The sequence below is a fragment of the Chiloscyllium punctatum genome, chromosome 4 (genome assembly GCF_047496795.1).
Source record: "Chiloscyllium punctatum isolate Juve2018m chromosome 4, sChiPun1.3, whole genome shotgun sequence".
Lineage (NCBI taxonomy): Eukaryota > Metazoa > Chordata > Chondrichthyes > Orectolobiformes > Hemiscylliidae > Chiloscyllium > Chiloscyllium punctatum.
Genome location: NC_092742.1, coordinates 11,391,764 through 11,407,417, shown reverse-complemented (window position 1 = coordinate 11,407,417; position 15,654 = coordinate 11,391,764). Strand labels below are relative to the sequence as shown.

The 15,654-nt window shown below is 43.4% G+C and overlaps 2 protein-coding genes across 13 annotated transcripts in view; one reads left to right on the top strand and one right to left on the bottom strand.

The window, feature by feature from the left end:
• Nucleotides 1-15,052, bottom strand: part of rps6ka5 (ribosomal protein S6 kinase, polypeptide 5) — a 252,857-nt gene extending 237,805 nt beyond the window's left edge. For 2 of the 3 annotated variants that reach the window (XM_072568072.1, XM_072568075.1), the window contains exon 1: nucleotides 14,808-15,052. In XM_072568072.1, coding sequence (XP_072424173.1) covers nucleotides 14,808-14,865 — 58 coding nt within the window. In that variant the 5' untranslated portion in view covers nucleotides 14,866-15,052. Of the gene's footprint in view, nucleotides 1-13,882; nucleotides 13,985-14,807 lie in introns of those variants that run through there. The other variant, XM_072568073.1, reaches the window with a different exon arrangement.
• Nucleotides 15,053-15,259: 207 nt separating this feature from the next.
• Nucleotides 15,260-15,654, top strand: part of dglucy (D-glutamate cyclase) — a 138,744-nt gene continuing 138,349 nt past the window's right edge. For 8 of the 10 annotated variants that reach the window (XM_072568062.1, XM_072568063.1, XM_072568070.1 and 5 more), the window contains exon 1: nucleotides 15,260-15,416. The gene's annotated coding sequence lies outside the window, so the exon portion shown is untranslated. The other 2 variants (XM_072568064.1, XM_072568061.1) reach the window with 1 other exon arrangement.

Genomic DNA, 15,654 nt, shown 5'->3' with positions numbered 1-15,654 from the left:
CCTTCGGCCACCCAGCCCATATCCGTCCAAATCCCTCCAATACCCATCCAAATACCTCTTAAATGTTGCATTTGAACCAGCCTCCACCACTTCCTCTGGCAGCTCATTCCATACACGTACCACCCTCTGCGTGAAAACATAGCCCCTTAGGTCTCTTTTATATCTTTCCCCTCTCACCCTAAACCTATGCCCTCTAGTTCTGGACTCCCCGACCCCAGAGAAAAGATTTTGGCTATTTATCCTATCCATGCCCCTCATAATTTTGTAAACCTCTATAAGGTCACCCCTCAGCCTCCGACGCTTCAAGGAAAACAGCTCCAGCCTGTTCAGCCTCTCCCCATAGCTCAAATCCTCCGACCCTGGCAACATCCTTGTAAATCTTTTCTGAACCCTTTCAAGTTTCACAACATCTTTCCGATAGGAAGGAGACCAGAACTGCACGCAATATTCCAACAGTGACCTAACCAATGTCCTGTACAGCCGCAATATGACCTCCCAACTCCTGTACTCAATACTCTGACCAATAAATGAAAGCATACCAAATGCCTTCTTCACTATCCTATCTACCTGCGACTCCACTTTCAAGGAGCTATGAACCTGCATTCCAAGGTCTCTTTGTTCAGCAACACTCCCGAGGACCTTACCATTAAGTGTATAAGTCTTGCTAAGATTTGCTTTCCCAAAATGCAGCACCTCGCATTTATCTGAATTAAACACCATCTGCCACTTCTCAGTCCACTGGCCCATCTGATCCAGATCCTGTTGTAATCTGAGGTAACCCTCTTCGCTGTCCACTACACCTCCAATTTTGATGTCATCTGCAAACTTACTAACTGTACCTCTTATGCTCGCATCCAAATCATTTATGTAAATGACAAAAAGTAGAGGATCCAGCACCGATCCTTATGGCACTCCACTTGTCACAGGCCTCCAGTCTGAAAAACAACCCTCCACCACCACCCTCTGTCTTCTACCTTTGATCCAGTTCTGTATCCGAATGGCTAGTTCTCCCTGTATTCCATGAGATCTAACCTTGCTAATCAGTCTCCCATGGGGAACCTTGTCGAATGCCTTACTGAAGTCCATACAGATCACATCTACCGCTCTGCCCTCATCAGTCCTCTTTTTTTACTTCTTCAAAAAATTCAATCAAATTTGTGAGACATGATTTCTCACGCACAAAGCCATGTTGACTATCCCTAATCAGTCCTTGCCTTTCCAAATACATGTACACCCTGTCCCTCTGGATTACCTCCAACAATTTGCCCACCACCAAGGTCAGGGTCACTGGTCTATAGTTCCTTGGCTTGCCTTTACCGCCGTTCTTAAACAGTGGCACCATATTTGCCAACCTCCAGTTTTCCGGCACCTCACCTGTGACTATCGATGATACAGATATCTCAACAAGAGGCCCAGCAATCATTTCTCTAGTTTCCCTCAGAGTTCTTGGGTACACCTGATCAGGTCCTGGGATTTATTCACTTTTAACCATTTCAAGACATCCAGCACTTTCTCCTCTGTAATCTGGACATTTTGCAAGATGTCACCATCTATTTCCCTACAGTCTATATCTTCCATATCCTTTTCCACAGTAAATACTGATGCAAAATATTCATTTAGTATCTTCCCCATTTTCTGTGGCTCCACACAAAGGCCGCCTTGCTGATCTTTGAGGGGCCCTATTCTCTCCCTATACCATTTTGTCCTTAATATAGTTGTAAAAACCCTTTGGATTCTCCTTAATTCTATTTGCCAAAGCTATCTCATATCCCCTGTTTGCCCTCCTGATTTCCCTCTTAAGTATACTCCTACTGCCTTTATACTCTTCTAAGGATTCACTCAATCTATCCTGTCTATACCTGACATGTGCTTCCTTCTTTTTCTTAACCAAACCCTCAATTTCTTTCGTCATCCAGCATTCCCTATACCTACCAGCCTTCCCTTTCACCCTGACAGGAATATACTTTCTCTGGATTCTCGTTATCTCATTTCTGAAGGCTTCCCATTTTCCAGGTATCCCTTTACCTGCGGACATCTGCCTCCAATCAGCTTTCGAAAGTTCTTGCCTAATAACGTCAAAATTGGCCTTTCTCCAATTTAGAACTTCAACTTTTAGATCTGGTCTATCCTTTTCCATCACGATTTTAAAACGAATGTAATTATGGTCGCTGGCCCTAAAGTGCTCCCCCACTGACACCTCAGTCACCTACCCTGCCTTATTTTCCAAGAGTAGGTCAAGTTTTGCGGACCTTCTCTAGTAGGTACATCCACATAATGAATCAGAAAATTGTCTTGTATGCACTTAAGAAATTCCTCTCCATCTAAACCTATAACACTATGGCAGTCTAGTCTATATTTGGAAAGTTAAAATCCCTTACCATAACTACCCAATTATTCTTACAGATTGGGAACATCTAAAAAGTAACAGAAGATAACTAATAAAATAATAAAGAGGGAGAAAATAAACTTCCAGGGTAAACTTGCAAATAATATCAAGATAGACAGCAAGAGCTTCCTTAAATTAAAAAATGTTTAGAGACGCTAAAGTGAAACTAAGTCCTTAGAAAATTAGGCTGGGTAAGAAATACTGGGGAAACCAGAAAATGGCAAGGGGGGGGGAGGGAAAGAGGTGGTGGTGGTTGAACAAATGTTTTAAGTCAGTCTTAGCAATAGAAGACACTTTCCAAAATTACTAAATATTCAAGGGGGAAAACGAGGAGAGGAAATACAAGTAACTATGACTACAGAAAAAGTGCTAGGAAAACTAACAAAAGACTTTTGTTTCTTAGTAAGGGAACTAAGCAGTGATGGCAGTGCAATGTTAAAACAGGGCTTGGGGTGCAGCTTAAAAATACGGGGTAGACCATTTAGGACAGAGATGAGGAGAAACTTCTTCACCCAGAGAGTGGTGGCTGTGTGGAATGCTCTGCCACTGATTAGGAATGATCAGCCTTGATCATATTGAATGGCGGTGCAGGCTCGAAGGGCTGAAAGGCCTACTCCTGCACCTATTGTCTAATGTTCTTCCTGTGGGATGTTTGAGGTGAGAGACACCATTAGTGTCCCAGCTGAGAAAACCTGCATTCCCATACCAGCACCTTAAAACCCGAGTTAGGGAACTGGAGCTGGAACTGGAACTGGATGAACTCAAGATCCTCAGGAGGCAGAGAGTGTTATAGATAAAAGCTACAGGGAGTTAGTTACTCCCAGAAATGAAGATGCTTGGATGACTGTTAGAAGGGGTAAGAAGCAGTCAGTGCTGGGATCCCCTGTGACCGTTCCCCTGCATAACAAGTGTACCATTTTGGATGCTGCTTGGAGGAATGAATTACCAAGGATAAGCCATGAGTACAGGTCTCTGGCACAGAGACCGTCCCTGTTGCTGAGAAGGGAATGGGGGAAGAGGAGTACCACATTAGTTACTGGGGACTCCATTGTGAAGGAGATAGTTTGGAGGTTCTGTGGAAACAAAAGAGATTCGCGGTTGGTGTGTTGCCTCCCAGGTACCAGGGTCCATGATGTCTCGGATAGTATTTTTGGGATCCTTAAAAGGGGAGGGGGAGCAGCCCCAAGTCGTGGTCCATTAAGGCACCAACAACATAGGCAGGAAAAGGGATGGGGATGTAAGGCAGAAATTTAGGAAGCTAGGGTGGAAGCTTAGAGCGAGAACAAACAGAGTTTTATCTGTGGTTTGTTATGCATGCCACATGAGAGTGAGGTGAGGAATAGGGAGAGATAGCAGTTGAACACGTGGCTACAGGGATGGTGCAGGAGGGAGGAATTCAGATACCTGGATAACTGGGGTTAACTCTGAGGTGGATGGGACCTCTACAAACGGGATGGTCTACACTGAACCAGAGGAGTACTAATACCCTGGGGGAAAAATTTGCTAATGCTCTTCGGGAGGGTTTAAGCTAATTCAGCAGGGGGGTGGAAACTTGAATTGTAGCTCCAGTGTACAGAAGGTTGAGAAATGTGAAGTCATGAATAAGGGTTTAAGGTCACAGGAGTGTACTGGTAGGCAGGAAGGTTTTATAGATAAAAGCTTCAAAACCAGGAGCATCCAGCCGAAAGTGGGTGAACTTGCAGCGTGGGTTGGTACCTGGGACTTCGATGTTGTGGCCATTTTGGAGGCATAGATAGAGCAGAAACAGGAATGCTTGCTGCAGGTTCTAGGGTTTAGATGTTTCAGTAAGATCAGGGAAAGTGGTCCATTCCCGACTGCACACTTCAAGCTGATGGTTTTTCTATCCATCGTATGGACCATACAGTATCTTCAGGTAAGACAAAGGTTAGAGGGGTTTCCTTTTTAATCAATAACTTGTAGTGCATGAACATTGCAATCCTGGGCAGCCATTGCTCCCCAAACCCTGAATTCCTCACCATCAAAGGCCACCCCTTCTATCTACTACGGAAATTTACCGCTGCTATACCAACTGTTGTGTACATACCGCCACAAGCAAATGTTGACGAAGCTCTGGATGTACAGTACACCACCACCAACACCCTGGAGATGGAACACCCCAAGCCCTGTTTATTGTAACTGGCGACTTCAATCAGGCCTATCTAAGAAAGGTGTTGCCCAAGTACCACCAGAACATTACCTGCCCCACCAGGGGCCCGAACATTTTAGACCACTGCTGCACCACCCACACTACCCTCATTTCGGAAAATCCGACCAGAATGCTGTGCTTCTTCTCCTGGCTCACAGGTAAAAGCTCAAGTAGGAGACCCCCTCGTGGATACAGGTCCAGTGCTGGTTGGAAGAGGCAGATGATCAACCCCAAGGCTGTCTGGAATCAGCTGATTGGGCCATGTTCAAACAGTCTGCAGGTACCTTGGTAAAGTACACCACCACCGTCACAGACTTTATCAGCAAGTGTGTGGAGGACTGCATACCGAGGAAGTCAATCTGTGTGTTCCCCACAGGAACCCCTGGATGAATCAGAACAGACAGAACCTGCTAAAAGCCAGGCATGAGGCCTTCAGATCAGCAGACCCACTCAAATATAAGGAATCCAAGTATGACCTTCGCAGAGCCATTAAGATAGCCAAGGACCAATACCGATCCAAACTAGAGACCCAGACAGACACCCGGTGACTATGGCAAGGACTGAATGACATCACAGGTTCTAAAAACAGACAGTGCAAGATAGCAGACAATGACACATCCCTCCCAGATCGTCTCAACACCTTCTATGCTCGCTTTGAGCAGAATTTCAGCGGAGAGGTAACACCTATTCCGACAAGTCCTGACGAACCTATCCCAACAATCACTGCTGCAGAGGTCAGATCAGTTTTCTTTCATTTGAATCCAAGGAAAGCGATGGGACCAGAAGGAGTACCAGGCCATGCACTCAGAGCATGCGCAGATCAACTGGCAGAAATCCTCTCGGACATGTTCAACCTCTCCCTGCAGCAGGCCACTGTCCCTGCCTGTTTCAAGAGGGCCAGCATCATCCCTGTGCCTAAGAATGCTCATGCAACATGTCTCAATGATTACCATCCAGTGGCCCTAACTTCAGTGGTCATGAAGTGCTTTGAAAGATTGGTCATGGCATTAATCAACTCCAGCCTCCCTACTAAACTTGACCCACTCCAATTTGCATATTGGACCAACAGATCCATGTCGGGTGCCATATCACTTGCCCTTCTACTCCTCCCTAGAACATCTTGAGACCAAGAATAACTACGTAAAAATCCTACTCATTAACTGCAATTCAGCCTTCAATACTATTATCCCCTTGAGATGGATTACTAAACTTACTGATCTCAGACTAAGCCCCACTCTCTGCAACTGGACCTTAATGTTTCCTGACACACAGGCCACAATCAGTGAAGATTGAGGAGAATATTTCATCCTCACTGGAGTCCCCCAGGGGTGCGTACTCAGCCCCCAACGGTACTCACTGTATACTCATGACTGTGTGGCCAAATACCACACTAATGCCATTTACAAATTCGCTGATGACACCACCATAGTCAGTTGAATCTCAGATGGCGACGAAACAGACATCACACGGGAGGTGAAAGACCTGGAAAAATGGTGCACTGAGAACAACCTAGCTCTCAATGCCGGCAAAACCAAAGAACTCATTATTGACTTTTGGCTAGATATTACTCATGCCTCCCTACACATTAACAGCACAGAGGTGGAATGAGTGGACAGTGTCAAGCTCCTGGGAGTGGTCAGCCACAACAAGCTTTCTTGGACTCTTCATATGGATGGACTGGTTACAAAGGCCCAACAACGTCTCTTCTTCCTCATGCAGCTGAGGAAATTTGGCATGACAATGAATACCCTTGCCAACTTTTATAGGTGCGCCATTGAGAGCATTCTGTCTGGATGTATTATTACCTGGTATGGCAACTTTAGCATTCAAGATCGGAGACAGTTACAGAGAGTGGTGAACTCGGCCGGACAATCACAAAGATCAACTTCCTATCTATAGAAACCATCTACCAGACCCACTGTCAAGGAAAGGCCTCCAGTATTCTCAAAGATCCATCCCACCCTGGCAATGTTTTTCTACAGCATCTACCATCGGGGAGAAGGTACAGAGGCCTGAACACACACACGCACACCAGCCGATTTCGAAACAGTTTCTACCCGACTGTTGTTGGAATACTGAATGGACTCAAACTCCTTACATTCGCCTGTACCTGTTTTTTGTTTTTGCTGCTGCTAACTTATTATTTACTTATCTATGCTACTTAACTCTGTGATCTGCCTGTATTGCTCACAAGACAAAGCTTTTCATTGAGCCTCGGTACACTTGACAATAAATTCAATTCAATTCAAAAGATGAGCAGGTGTGGCATTGTTAGTCAAGGATAGTACTGCGGTGGCAGAAAGAACGTTTGATGAGGATCGTCTACTGAGGTAGTGTGGGCTGAGGTTAGAAACAGGAAAGGTCACCCTGTTGGGAATTTTCTGTAGGCCTCTAAAGAGTTCCAGAGCTGTAGATGCAAAGATGATTCAGGATAGAAGCAAAAGTAAGAGGGTAGTTGTTATGGGGATCTTTAACTTTCCAAATATTGACTGGAAACACTATAGTTCATGAACTTTAGATGGGTCAGTTTTTGTCCAATGTGTGCAGGAAGGTTTCCTGACATATTATGTACATAGGCCAACAGGAGGCGAGGGCACATTGGATTTGGTACTGTGTAATGGACCAGGCCAGGTGTTAGATTTGGAGGTAGGTGAGCACGTTGTTGATAGTGACCACAATTTGGTTATGTTTACTTTAGCAATGGAAAGGGATAGATATATAGTGCAGGGCAAGAGCCACAGCTGGGGAAAAGGCAATTATGATGTGTTTCAGCGAGATTTAAGATGCATTGGATGGGGAAGGAAAGTGCAGAGAATGGGCACAATTGAAATTTGGAGCATGTTCAAAGAACAACTGCTGTGTGTCCTTGATAAGTATGTACCAGTCAGGCAGGGATGAAATGGTCGAACGAGGGAACAGTGGTTTACTAAAGATGTTGAAACTTGTCAAGAGGAAGAAGCAGACTTATGTAAAGATGAGATGTGAAGGCTCAGTTAGGGCACTTGAGAGTTACATGTTAGCTAGGAAGGACTAAAGTGAGAGCTAAGAAGAGCCATAAAGTTTTCTATAGGTATGTTAGGAATAAAGGAATGACGAGGATAAGATTAGGGCCAGTCAAGGACAGTAGTCGGAAGTTATACGAGAAGTCCGAAGAGATAGGAGAGGCGCTAAGTGAATATTTTTCGTTAGTATTCACACTAAAAAAAAAGTTGTCGAGGAGAAAACTGAGATACAATGTATTAGATTAGATTGGATTGAGGTTCATAAGGAGGAGGTGTTAGCATTTCTGCAAACTGTGATAAGTCCCGTGGGCCGGATGGGATTTATCCTAGGATTCTCTGGGAAGCTAGGGAAGACATTGCAGAGCTTTTGGCTTTGGTCTTTATGTCGTCATTGTCTACAGGAATAGTGCCAGAAGACTGGAGGACAGCAAATGTTCAAAAAGGGGAGTAGAGACAACCCTGGTAATTATAGACCTGTGAGTATTACTTCAATTGTGGGCAAAGTTTTGGAAAGGATTATGTGAGATAGGATTTATGATCATCTAATAAGAAATAATTTGATTAGGGATAGTCAACACAGTTTTGTGAGGGTAGGTTGTGCCTTATTGAGTTTTTTGAGAAGGTAACCAAACAGGTGGATGAGGGTAAAGCTGTTGATGTGGTGTGATTTGAGTAAAGTATTTGATAAGGTTCCCCATGGTAGGCTATTACACAAAATACAGAGGCATGGGATTAAGTGATGTAGCGATTTGGATCAGAAATTGACTAGCTCTAAGAAGACAGAGGATGGTGGTTGATGGGAAATGTTCATCCTTGAGTTCAGTTACTAGTGATGTACGGCAAGGATCTGTTTTGGGGCCACTGCTGTTTATCATTTTTCTAAATGACCTGGATGAGGGCTTAGTGGATGGGTTAGTAAATTTGCGGATGACACAAAGGTCAATGGAGTTGTGGACAGTGCGGAAGGATGTCACAAGTTACACAGGTACATAGATAAGCTGCAGAGCTGGGGTGAGAGGTTGCAAATGGAGTTTAATGCAGAAAAGTGTGAGGTGATTCACTTTGGAAGGAGTAACACGAATACAGAATACTGGACTAATGGTAAGATCCTTGATTTGGAGGTGCCGGTGTTGGACTGGGGTGTACAAAGTTAAAAATCACAAAACACCAAGTTATAGTGCAATAGTTTTATATTGGAAGCACTAGCTTTCGAAGCACTGCTCCTTCATCAGGTGATTGGTAGTGTGGATGAACAGAAAAATCTCGGTGTCCATGTACATAGATCCCTGAAAGTTGCCACTCAGGTTGATAGGGTTGTTAAGCAGGCGTACATTGTATTAGCTTTTATTGGTAGAGGCATTGAATTTTGGAGTGATGAGGTCATGTTGCAGCTGTACAAAACCCAGGTGTGGCCATACTTGGAGTTTTGCGTGCAGTTCTGATTGTCGCATTATAGGAAGGATGTGGAAGTATTGGAAAGGTTGCAGAGAATATTTACCAGGATGTTGCCTGGTATGGAGGGAAGGTCTTGTGAGGAAAGGCTGAGGGATTTGAGGCTGTCTTTGTTAGAGAGAAGAAGGTTAAGAGGTGACTTAGAGGCATACAAGATGATCAGAGAATTAAATAGGGTGGACCTTATAGTGATGACTAGCACAAGAGGACACAGCTTTAAATTGAGAGGTGATAGATATAAGACAGATGTCAGAGGTAGGTTCTTTACTCAGAGAGTAGTCAGAGTGTGGAATGCCCAGCCTCCTACAGTAGTGGATTCACCAACATTAAGGGCATTTAGATGATCACTGGATAAACGTACGGATGATAAAGGAATAGTGTAGGTTAGGGCTTTAGATTGGTTTCACAGGTCAGCGCAACATCGATGGCCAAAGGGCCCGTTCAACACTGTAATGTTCTATGTTCTATGATAAGTCCTTGGACTTGATAGAATGCATCCTCAAAGATTACAGGAGGTAGCTACAGAGATGGTGGATATACCAAACATAATATTCTCGAAATTCTTAGGTTTTGAAAAAGTCCCAGAGGATTGGAAAACAGCCAATGTAACATCTTTATTTAAAAAGTGAAGAACACAAAAGCAGGTAACTCTAGGTCAGTTAGCTTAACAGCTGATTGGGAAAATGTTAGAGTTTATTATCATGAAAGTCATAGCAGCGCATTCAGAAATACATAATATGTTTAAACAGAGTTAGCATGGCCTCTTGAAGGGAATCATGCCTGACAAATTAATAGAGTTCTTTGAGATGGTAAAAAAGGATAGATAAAGGGGAAGCAGTGGATGTAACATATATGGATCTTCAGACATTGTTAAATGAGGTACCACACATTAGGCTACTTAATAAGAGCCCATGATGATGATGGTAACTTATTAGTATGGAGTGAGGATTGGCTGACTAATACTAGACAGAGAGTTGAGATAAGGAGGACATTTTCAGGATGGTTGCCTGCAACTACTAGTGCACCAGTGCTGGGGTCAAAATTATTCACAACATATCCAATTTGCCTGCGTGGGCCAGATATCCCAACTAGTCCCATTTGACAGCACCTGTCCTGTATCCCTCTAAACCTTTCCAATTCATATATCCATCCTGATGCCTTTTCAATGTTGTAATTGTACCCGTCTCCTCTGGCAGCTCGTTCCATACACATGAACAAGTTGGACCGAAGGGACTGTTTCTGTGCTGTATGACTCTATGATTCTAAATATTAATGACTTGGGTAAGCAAAGAGAATGTACCATAGCAAGTTTGCAAATGAAACAGAAATAGGTGGGAAGGCAAGGAGAAAGAGTCAGTGGAGGAATACCAACACACTAAGTGACTGAACAACAACTCGGTAGATGGAATGCAATGTAGAAAAATGCAAGGTTATGCACTTTGGTGGGAAGAATAGAGGAGATGAATATGATTTAAAGGAGAATGATTGCAGATTTGGATTTGGGAGTCTTCATCCAAGAATCACAAACATCTAGCATTCAAGTTCAGCGCTAATAAGAAAGTCAAATGGAACAATGGTTAGCATTCCAAACTGAATGGAGTATGTTAGGGAGGAGATTTTACTAAAACTATAGAAAGCACCAATCAGATCAAAGCTGGAACAATAAGGGTACTAGCTATGGGCCCTTTATCTGAGGAAAGATACACTTGCATTGGAGGTAGTCCAGAGAAGGATCACTCAGCTAGTGTCAGATATGGATGTCCAGTCATATGAGGAGACAGCATAAGGTGGGCCTGCGCCCATTGGAATATGGAATAATGAGAGGTGACCTTATAGAAACATACAAGATCCTTAGGGGACTTGAGTTGATGTGGAAAGGCTGTTCCCCCCATGGGATAGTCTAGAACCAGAAAGCACAATCTCAGAATAAGGGATTGCATATTTAAGACGGAGATGAGGACTTTTTTTTCTCCCAGAGGGTAATGATTCTGTGGAATGTTTTACTGCAGGGGACTGTCGAGGCTGGGTCATTAAGAAAATTCAATATCAAGATAGAGTTTAAATCAGTATAGGAATCAAGGGTTATGAGAAAGGAGGAAAGTGAATTTTAGGATTACAGACCAGCCATTATCTCATTGAATGGTGAAGCCGACTAGTCTCCTATATCTTATGTCATGCTAGTGATATCATAACATTTTATTCCAGGAGTCCCAGGTGCTGTGGCGACATGCACTTTTGCATTCATGTTATAGTCTGTGGACAGTGAAGGCAGAAATTACAACCTTCTTTTCATTATATACCTCATAAGGAATCTCTCTTGGTTGCCATTGTATTGTAAGGATTTTCAGGTTGATAATTATCCTATTTGGCCACATTCTGAAAGCACCTCTCTTGGCATCAACTCCTGTCGTAGATCTTGAAACCAGAGATTCTCACTCAGAGGCGTGGATTCCTGACCTGCAAGCTACAATTAGTAAGGATAGCGATAACACCTCATCCATAATAATCCTCAACATCAGTGCCCCACATACTCAGCCCCTTAAGATACTCCTTATACACTCAAGACTGTGTGGCCAAATTCAAGTCTAACTCCATTTACAAATTTGCTGATGACACCACTGTAGTAAATCAGATCTCAAACAACAAGACAGAATACATGAAAGATATGGACAGACAGCTTAGTGGCATGATTTAAAGAAAACAATTTCTCCCTCCATGTCAGCAAAATGATGGAGCCAGTCATTGACTTCAGTACACTGCTCTTCTGTATCAATGACAAGTGGTGGAGATGATCAAGAGCTTCAAGTTGCTTGCAGTAAATATCACCAACAATCTGTCTTAGTCCATCCACGTCCATGCTGCAGTCAAGAGGCCATATCAGCACTGCTACTTCCTCAGAAATTTGACATGTCCACAATGACTCTTACCAATTTTAATTCATGCACCACAGAAAGCATCCTATCCAGATACATCACAACTGCACTGCCCTAAACCGCAACAAGTAACAGAGCTGTGAACACACCCCAGTCCATCATGAAAACCAGTCTTTTTTTCCATTGACTCCATCTACATTTCAGGCTGCCTCAGGAAAGCAGCCAACATAATCAAAGATCACTCCCATCGCGATTATACTTTCTTCCTCCCTCTTCCATTGGGCAAAAGGTACAAAGTTTGAAAACATATACCAACAGATTTAAGAACAGCTTCTTCCCTGCTGTTATATGAGACTTATGAATGGACCTCTCATACATTAGATTTCATCTTTCTCTGTACCTTCTCTGTAGCTATATTCTTCTGCATTATGTTCTAATACCCTGAGGTACTTATGTAAGGTATGATTTGTCTGGATTGCATGCAAACCAATACTTTTCACTGTATCTCAGTACACGTGACTATAATAACAAATTAAATCAAAACACTACTTATTGTACCACAAGACCTCAATATTACATAACAGATTCAATACCGAAGAGCAACTTTTTAGCATCACAAAAGATTAACGTAATACTTGTTCAATAACTATGATTATGCTTAAAGATTTGATAAAGTGTATATAGTTGCTAACCACTAACATGCCTCTTTGAATTTACTAATGTTTTATGAGATTGTCAGAAGGATGAAGGGAGGCAAAAATACTGACATCCTGTGTCAGGTAGCATAATGTAAAGCATCACTCATGTTTAATCTGGATAGAAATAAACTTGTAGTTGAAAGCTCTTGTCCCACACTTTGTTCTTGCTGTTTTTACATTAAATTATGGGCCATTGTGCCTCAGCATCAACTCATTACAATTCCCAAAACAAATGATACATCTTTTTTGTTTCACAACTGATATTCCATGCCTTCAAAATGTGCTTAGTGCTAATGTGGTATATTCGCTTTCAATTAAAGGTTATAGGTTCAAGCCAAAATCAACGCAAAAGCTGGACTGACATTTCTATTCTGTCAGACATACAATGTTTTTGGATGAGACATTAGAGTGAGACCTTACCTATCCTTAAGTTAAAAAATCCCACAACTCTACTTTGAGTGGAACATTCTCATAGAGCCCATACATATCCAATATTCCAAAGCATAGGAGTGCCATTATTGGTTGCTGAGGGGCATTGTTGTTTAACATCAATTGTGTTTCTTAAACTGCAAAAGTTGCTATACTTCCATTGTATTTCATTGGCTGTAAATTGTTTGGAATGTCTCAAAGATCATGCACAGATCGCAATAAAAAGGCTTTCATAGTAAAGTCCTACGAAACATAACAACGAAGTGTGACACTCAAAGAAATCGGAATACACTATAAGAGTATATTTTTGGCCAACAAAAATAATAATAATGTAAAAGTGTTAGATAACTGGGCCTGGTCTAATGCCATGGCATCAGTGGAGGTGTTAACTGCTCCTACTACATCGTGTCCATCACTGTTCAGTCTAACTCTCGTACCCTCCCACTTATTTTACAGCTTTGCGAAAATGCAAAAGGTTTTCTCTTCCAAAAAGAAACCAGTTTTAACTGCGACAAACGGGAATATATAAGGTCTTTCAGATAGCTGATGTTAAAATATCGATACTCTTGCAGATGCATATTGAGTTCATCTGTTCCTACAAAAAAATATCTGTTCACCTAGTTTTCTTTTAAAAACGTGATATCGTTTCATAATAAAGTTAATAAAGGACATCTAACATAATTCTTAGGCATGCAACATATATAGATAGATCGCATGAACATACATTCTGTCACCAAAAATAAACGTATTCGTTAGTTGCCAGAAAGCGTGCATTAGCAGGCTGTAAATCGAACACGGTTGATAACTCCATACAACAGCAGCAACAAGAAATCCAACTGGGGAGGGCAGGGGGTGCAGTAAAAATTTGCAAATACCTTTGAGATCCATAATTATTAATCCCAGTAGTAAGAACAACTGCGTATTTTCCTTCTCCACCCCCGGAAAGATTACCCAAATAGAAAAGCATTAGCAGAATACTCCTGCGCAGGACAGTTCCCACGACTTTTAATGCAACTGAGCATCTGAGATAGAGAAGACCAAATTGCAACTGAAGGTTCACAACAAACCCACAGTTGCAAACATTTTTTTTAAAACGGACAAAAATAACATATACAATTGTCCAAAGTGCAGCAGTGGCATTTCATACAGGTCACAGTTTCAGCCTTAAAACGGCGACCTAAATTGAAACATTCACCCATCAATTGCAAAGCAAAAAAAAATTCAATTTATTTTCATGCAAGCGTCCCAGCCCGCATTCATTTCAAACGATGCAAATTATGTTTGCATTGGCAAACTTCTGTGTCCACTGCAGAAGGGATGTGTGGAATATTGAATGCACTGGGTCACCACAGTTGCACTTGCCACCATTAGTATTATTTTCTAAACCGCCAATCCTAAGATGCACGGGGGTGCAATGCTCTGGGTTTCAATCCCGTTATGGGGGGGATGCAGAAGCAGAACCGGGAACGCGCATCCAGATCAAGCTGACGCTGCCGGGATCGCGCTCGAACCATGAATGGGGGGGGGGGGGGGGAAGGTGGGAGGAATACACAAGAGTGGCGACGACTGAAGGGGCCGCGCGCTCCCGACTCGATCGCGCTCCCCCTATTGGCCTTACACCCCCTTCAGGGCAGCGGGATCGCGCTTTCACCTTCCCCCCCCCCCCCCCATCTCCAAATCCCCAAACCGATCCTCCCACCCCCATCTTCTTCACGACCACGGGATCGCGCTTCTCCCCCACACCCCCACCCCCATCCCGGCTACGAGTACTCGCACCCGGGTTCGGGCTCGCGCTCTTACCGTTCTTCAGCTCGTGCTCAACTGTAAACATGTCACCTTCACTGGACCCTTCTTCCATATTTCAAACAAAAATCTCCCACAAACTCCTAGCACCTTTTATTATTATTATTTTTTTTAAAAACAAGTTGTTAAATACGAAGCTATCCCCCACCCCCCAACCCCCACGGCGTCCTCTTTAAATGTTGTTAACATACATGGAGAGAGATTTTCTGTTTTTTTTTAAATAATCTCCACACAAGACAGCAATCTCCCCTCCCACTGACTGTTACTACTACTCTCTCCCACTCCTCCCACCCCCCCAACACTATTCCTCAACCAATCATGACAGATGGAGCTATGCCCTGCCCACACGGGCCCCTCATTGGCTGGCTGTCAAACCCTATGTGGGTGAGTCTTCCTATTCCTGCGCCACCATTTGTTCATTGGCGATGTCGATCACTCTGACCCCGCCTCCGGCAGGCGGGAAGGGGCGTCAGTTCCGGCCATCAGGTTCGGTTGGTTGGTTGGTCGGTCGGTTAGTGTGGAGCTGTCCTCTTTCGCGCTGCATGAGCGCGTGAAGGTTGCCTCAGTGTTGTCCGCCGCTCTTTGACGAAGGCGCTGAATTCGGAGGTGCGACCATCCTCTATTTAAAAAGGCACTATTTTACAGGGGGGAGGGTGCGACAGTGATTCCTAAATCTTCCCTCCTCCTCCCAGCACCTCCATAACTGACCTCTGAAAGGAGAGTGGACGTTAGTGTTGGGATAAATACCAAAAGATTGGCAACTCGAGTCCAAGGAAGAAAGCTGGAATGCAGCCCTGTCAGAAATGCTATCTTCCAGGCGAGTTTTTTGTTTGAGGACCCGGAG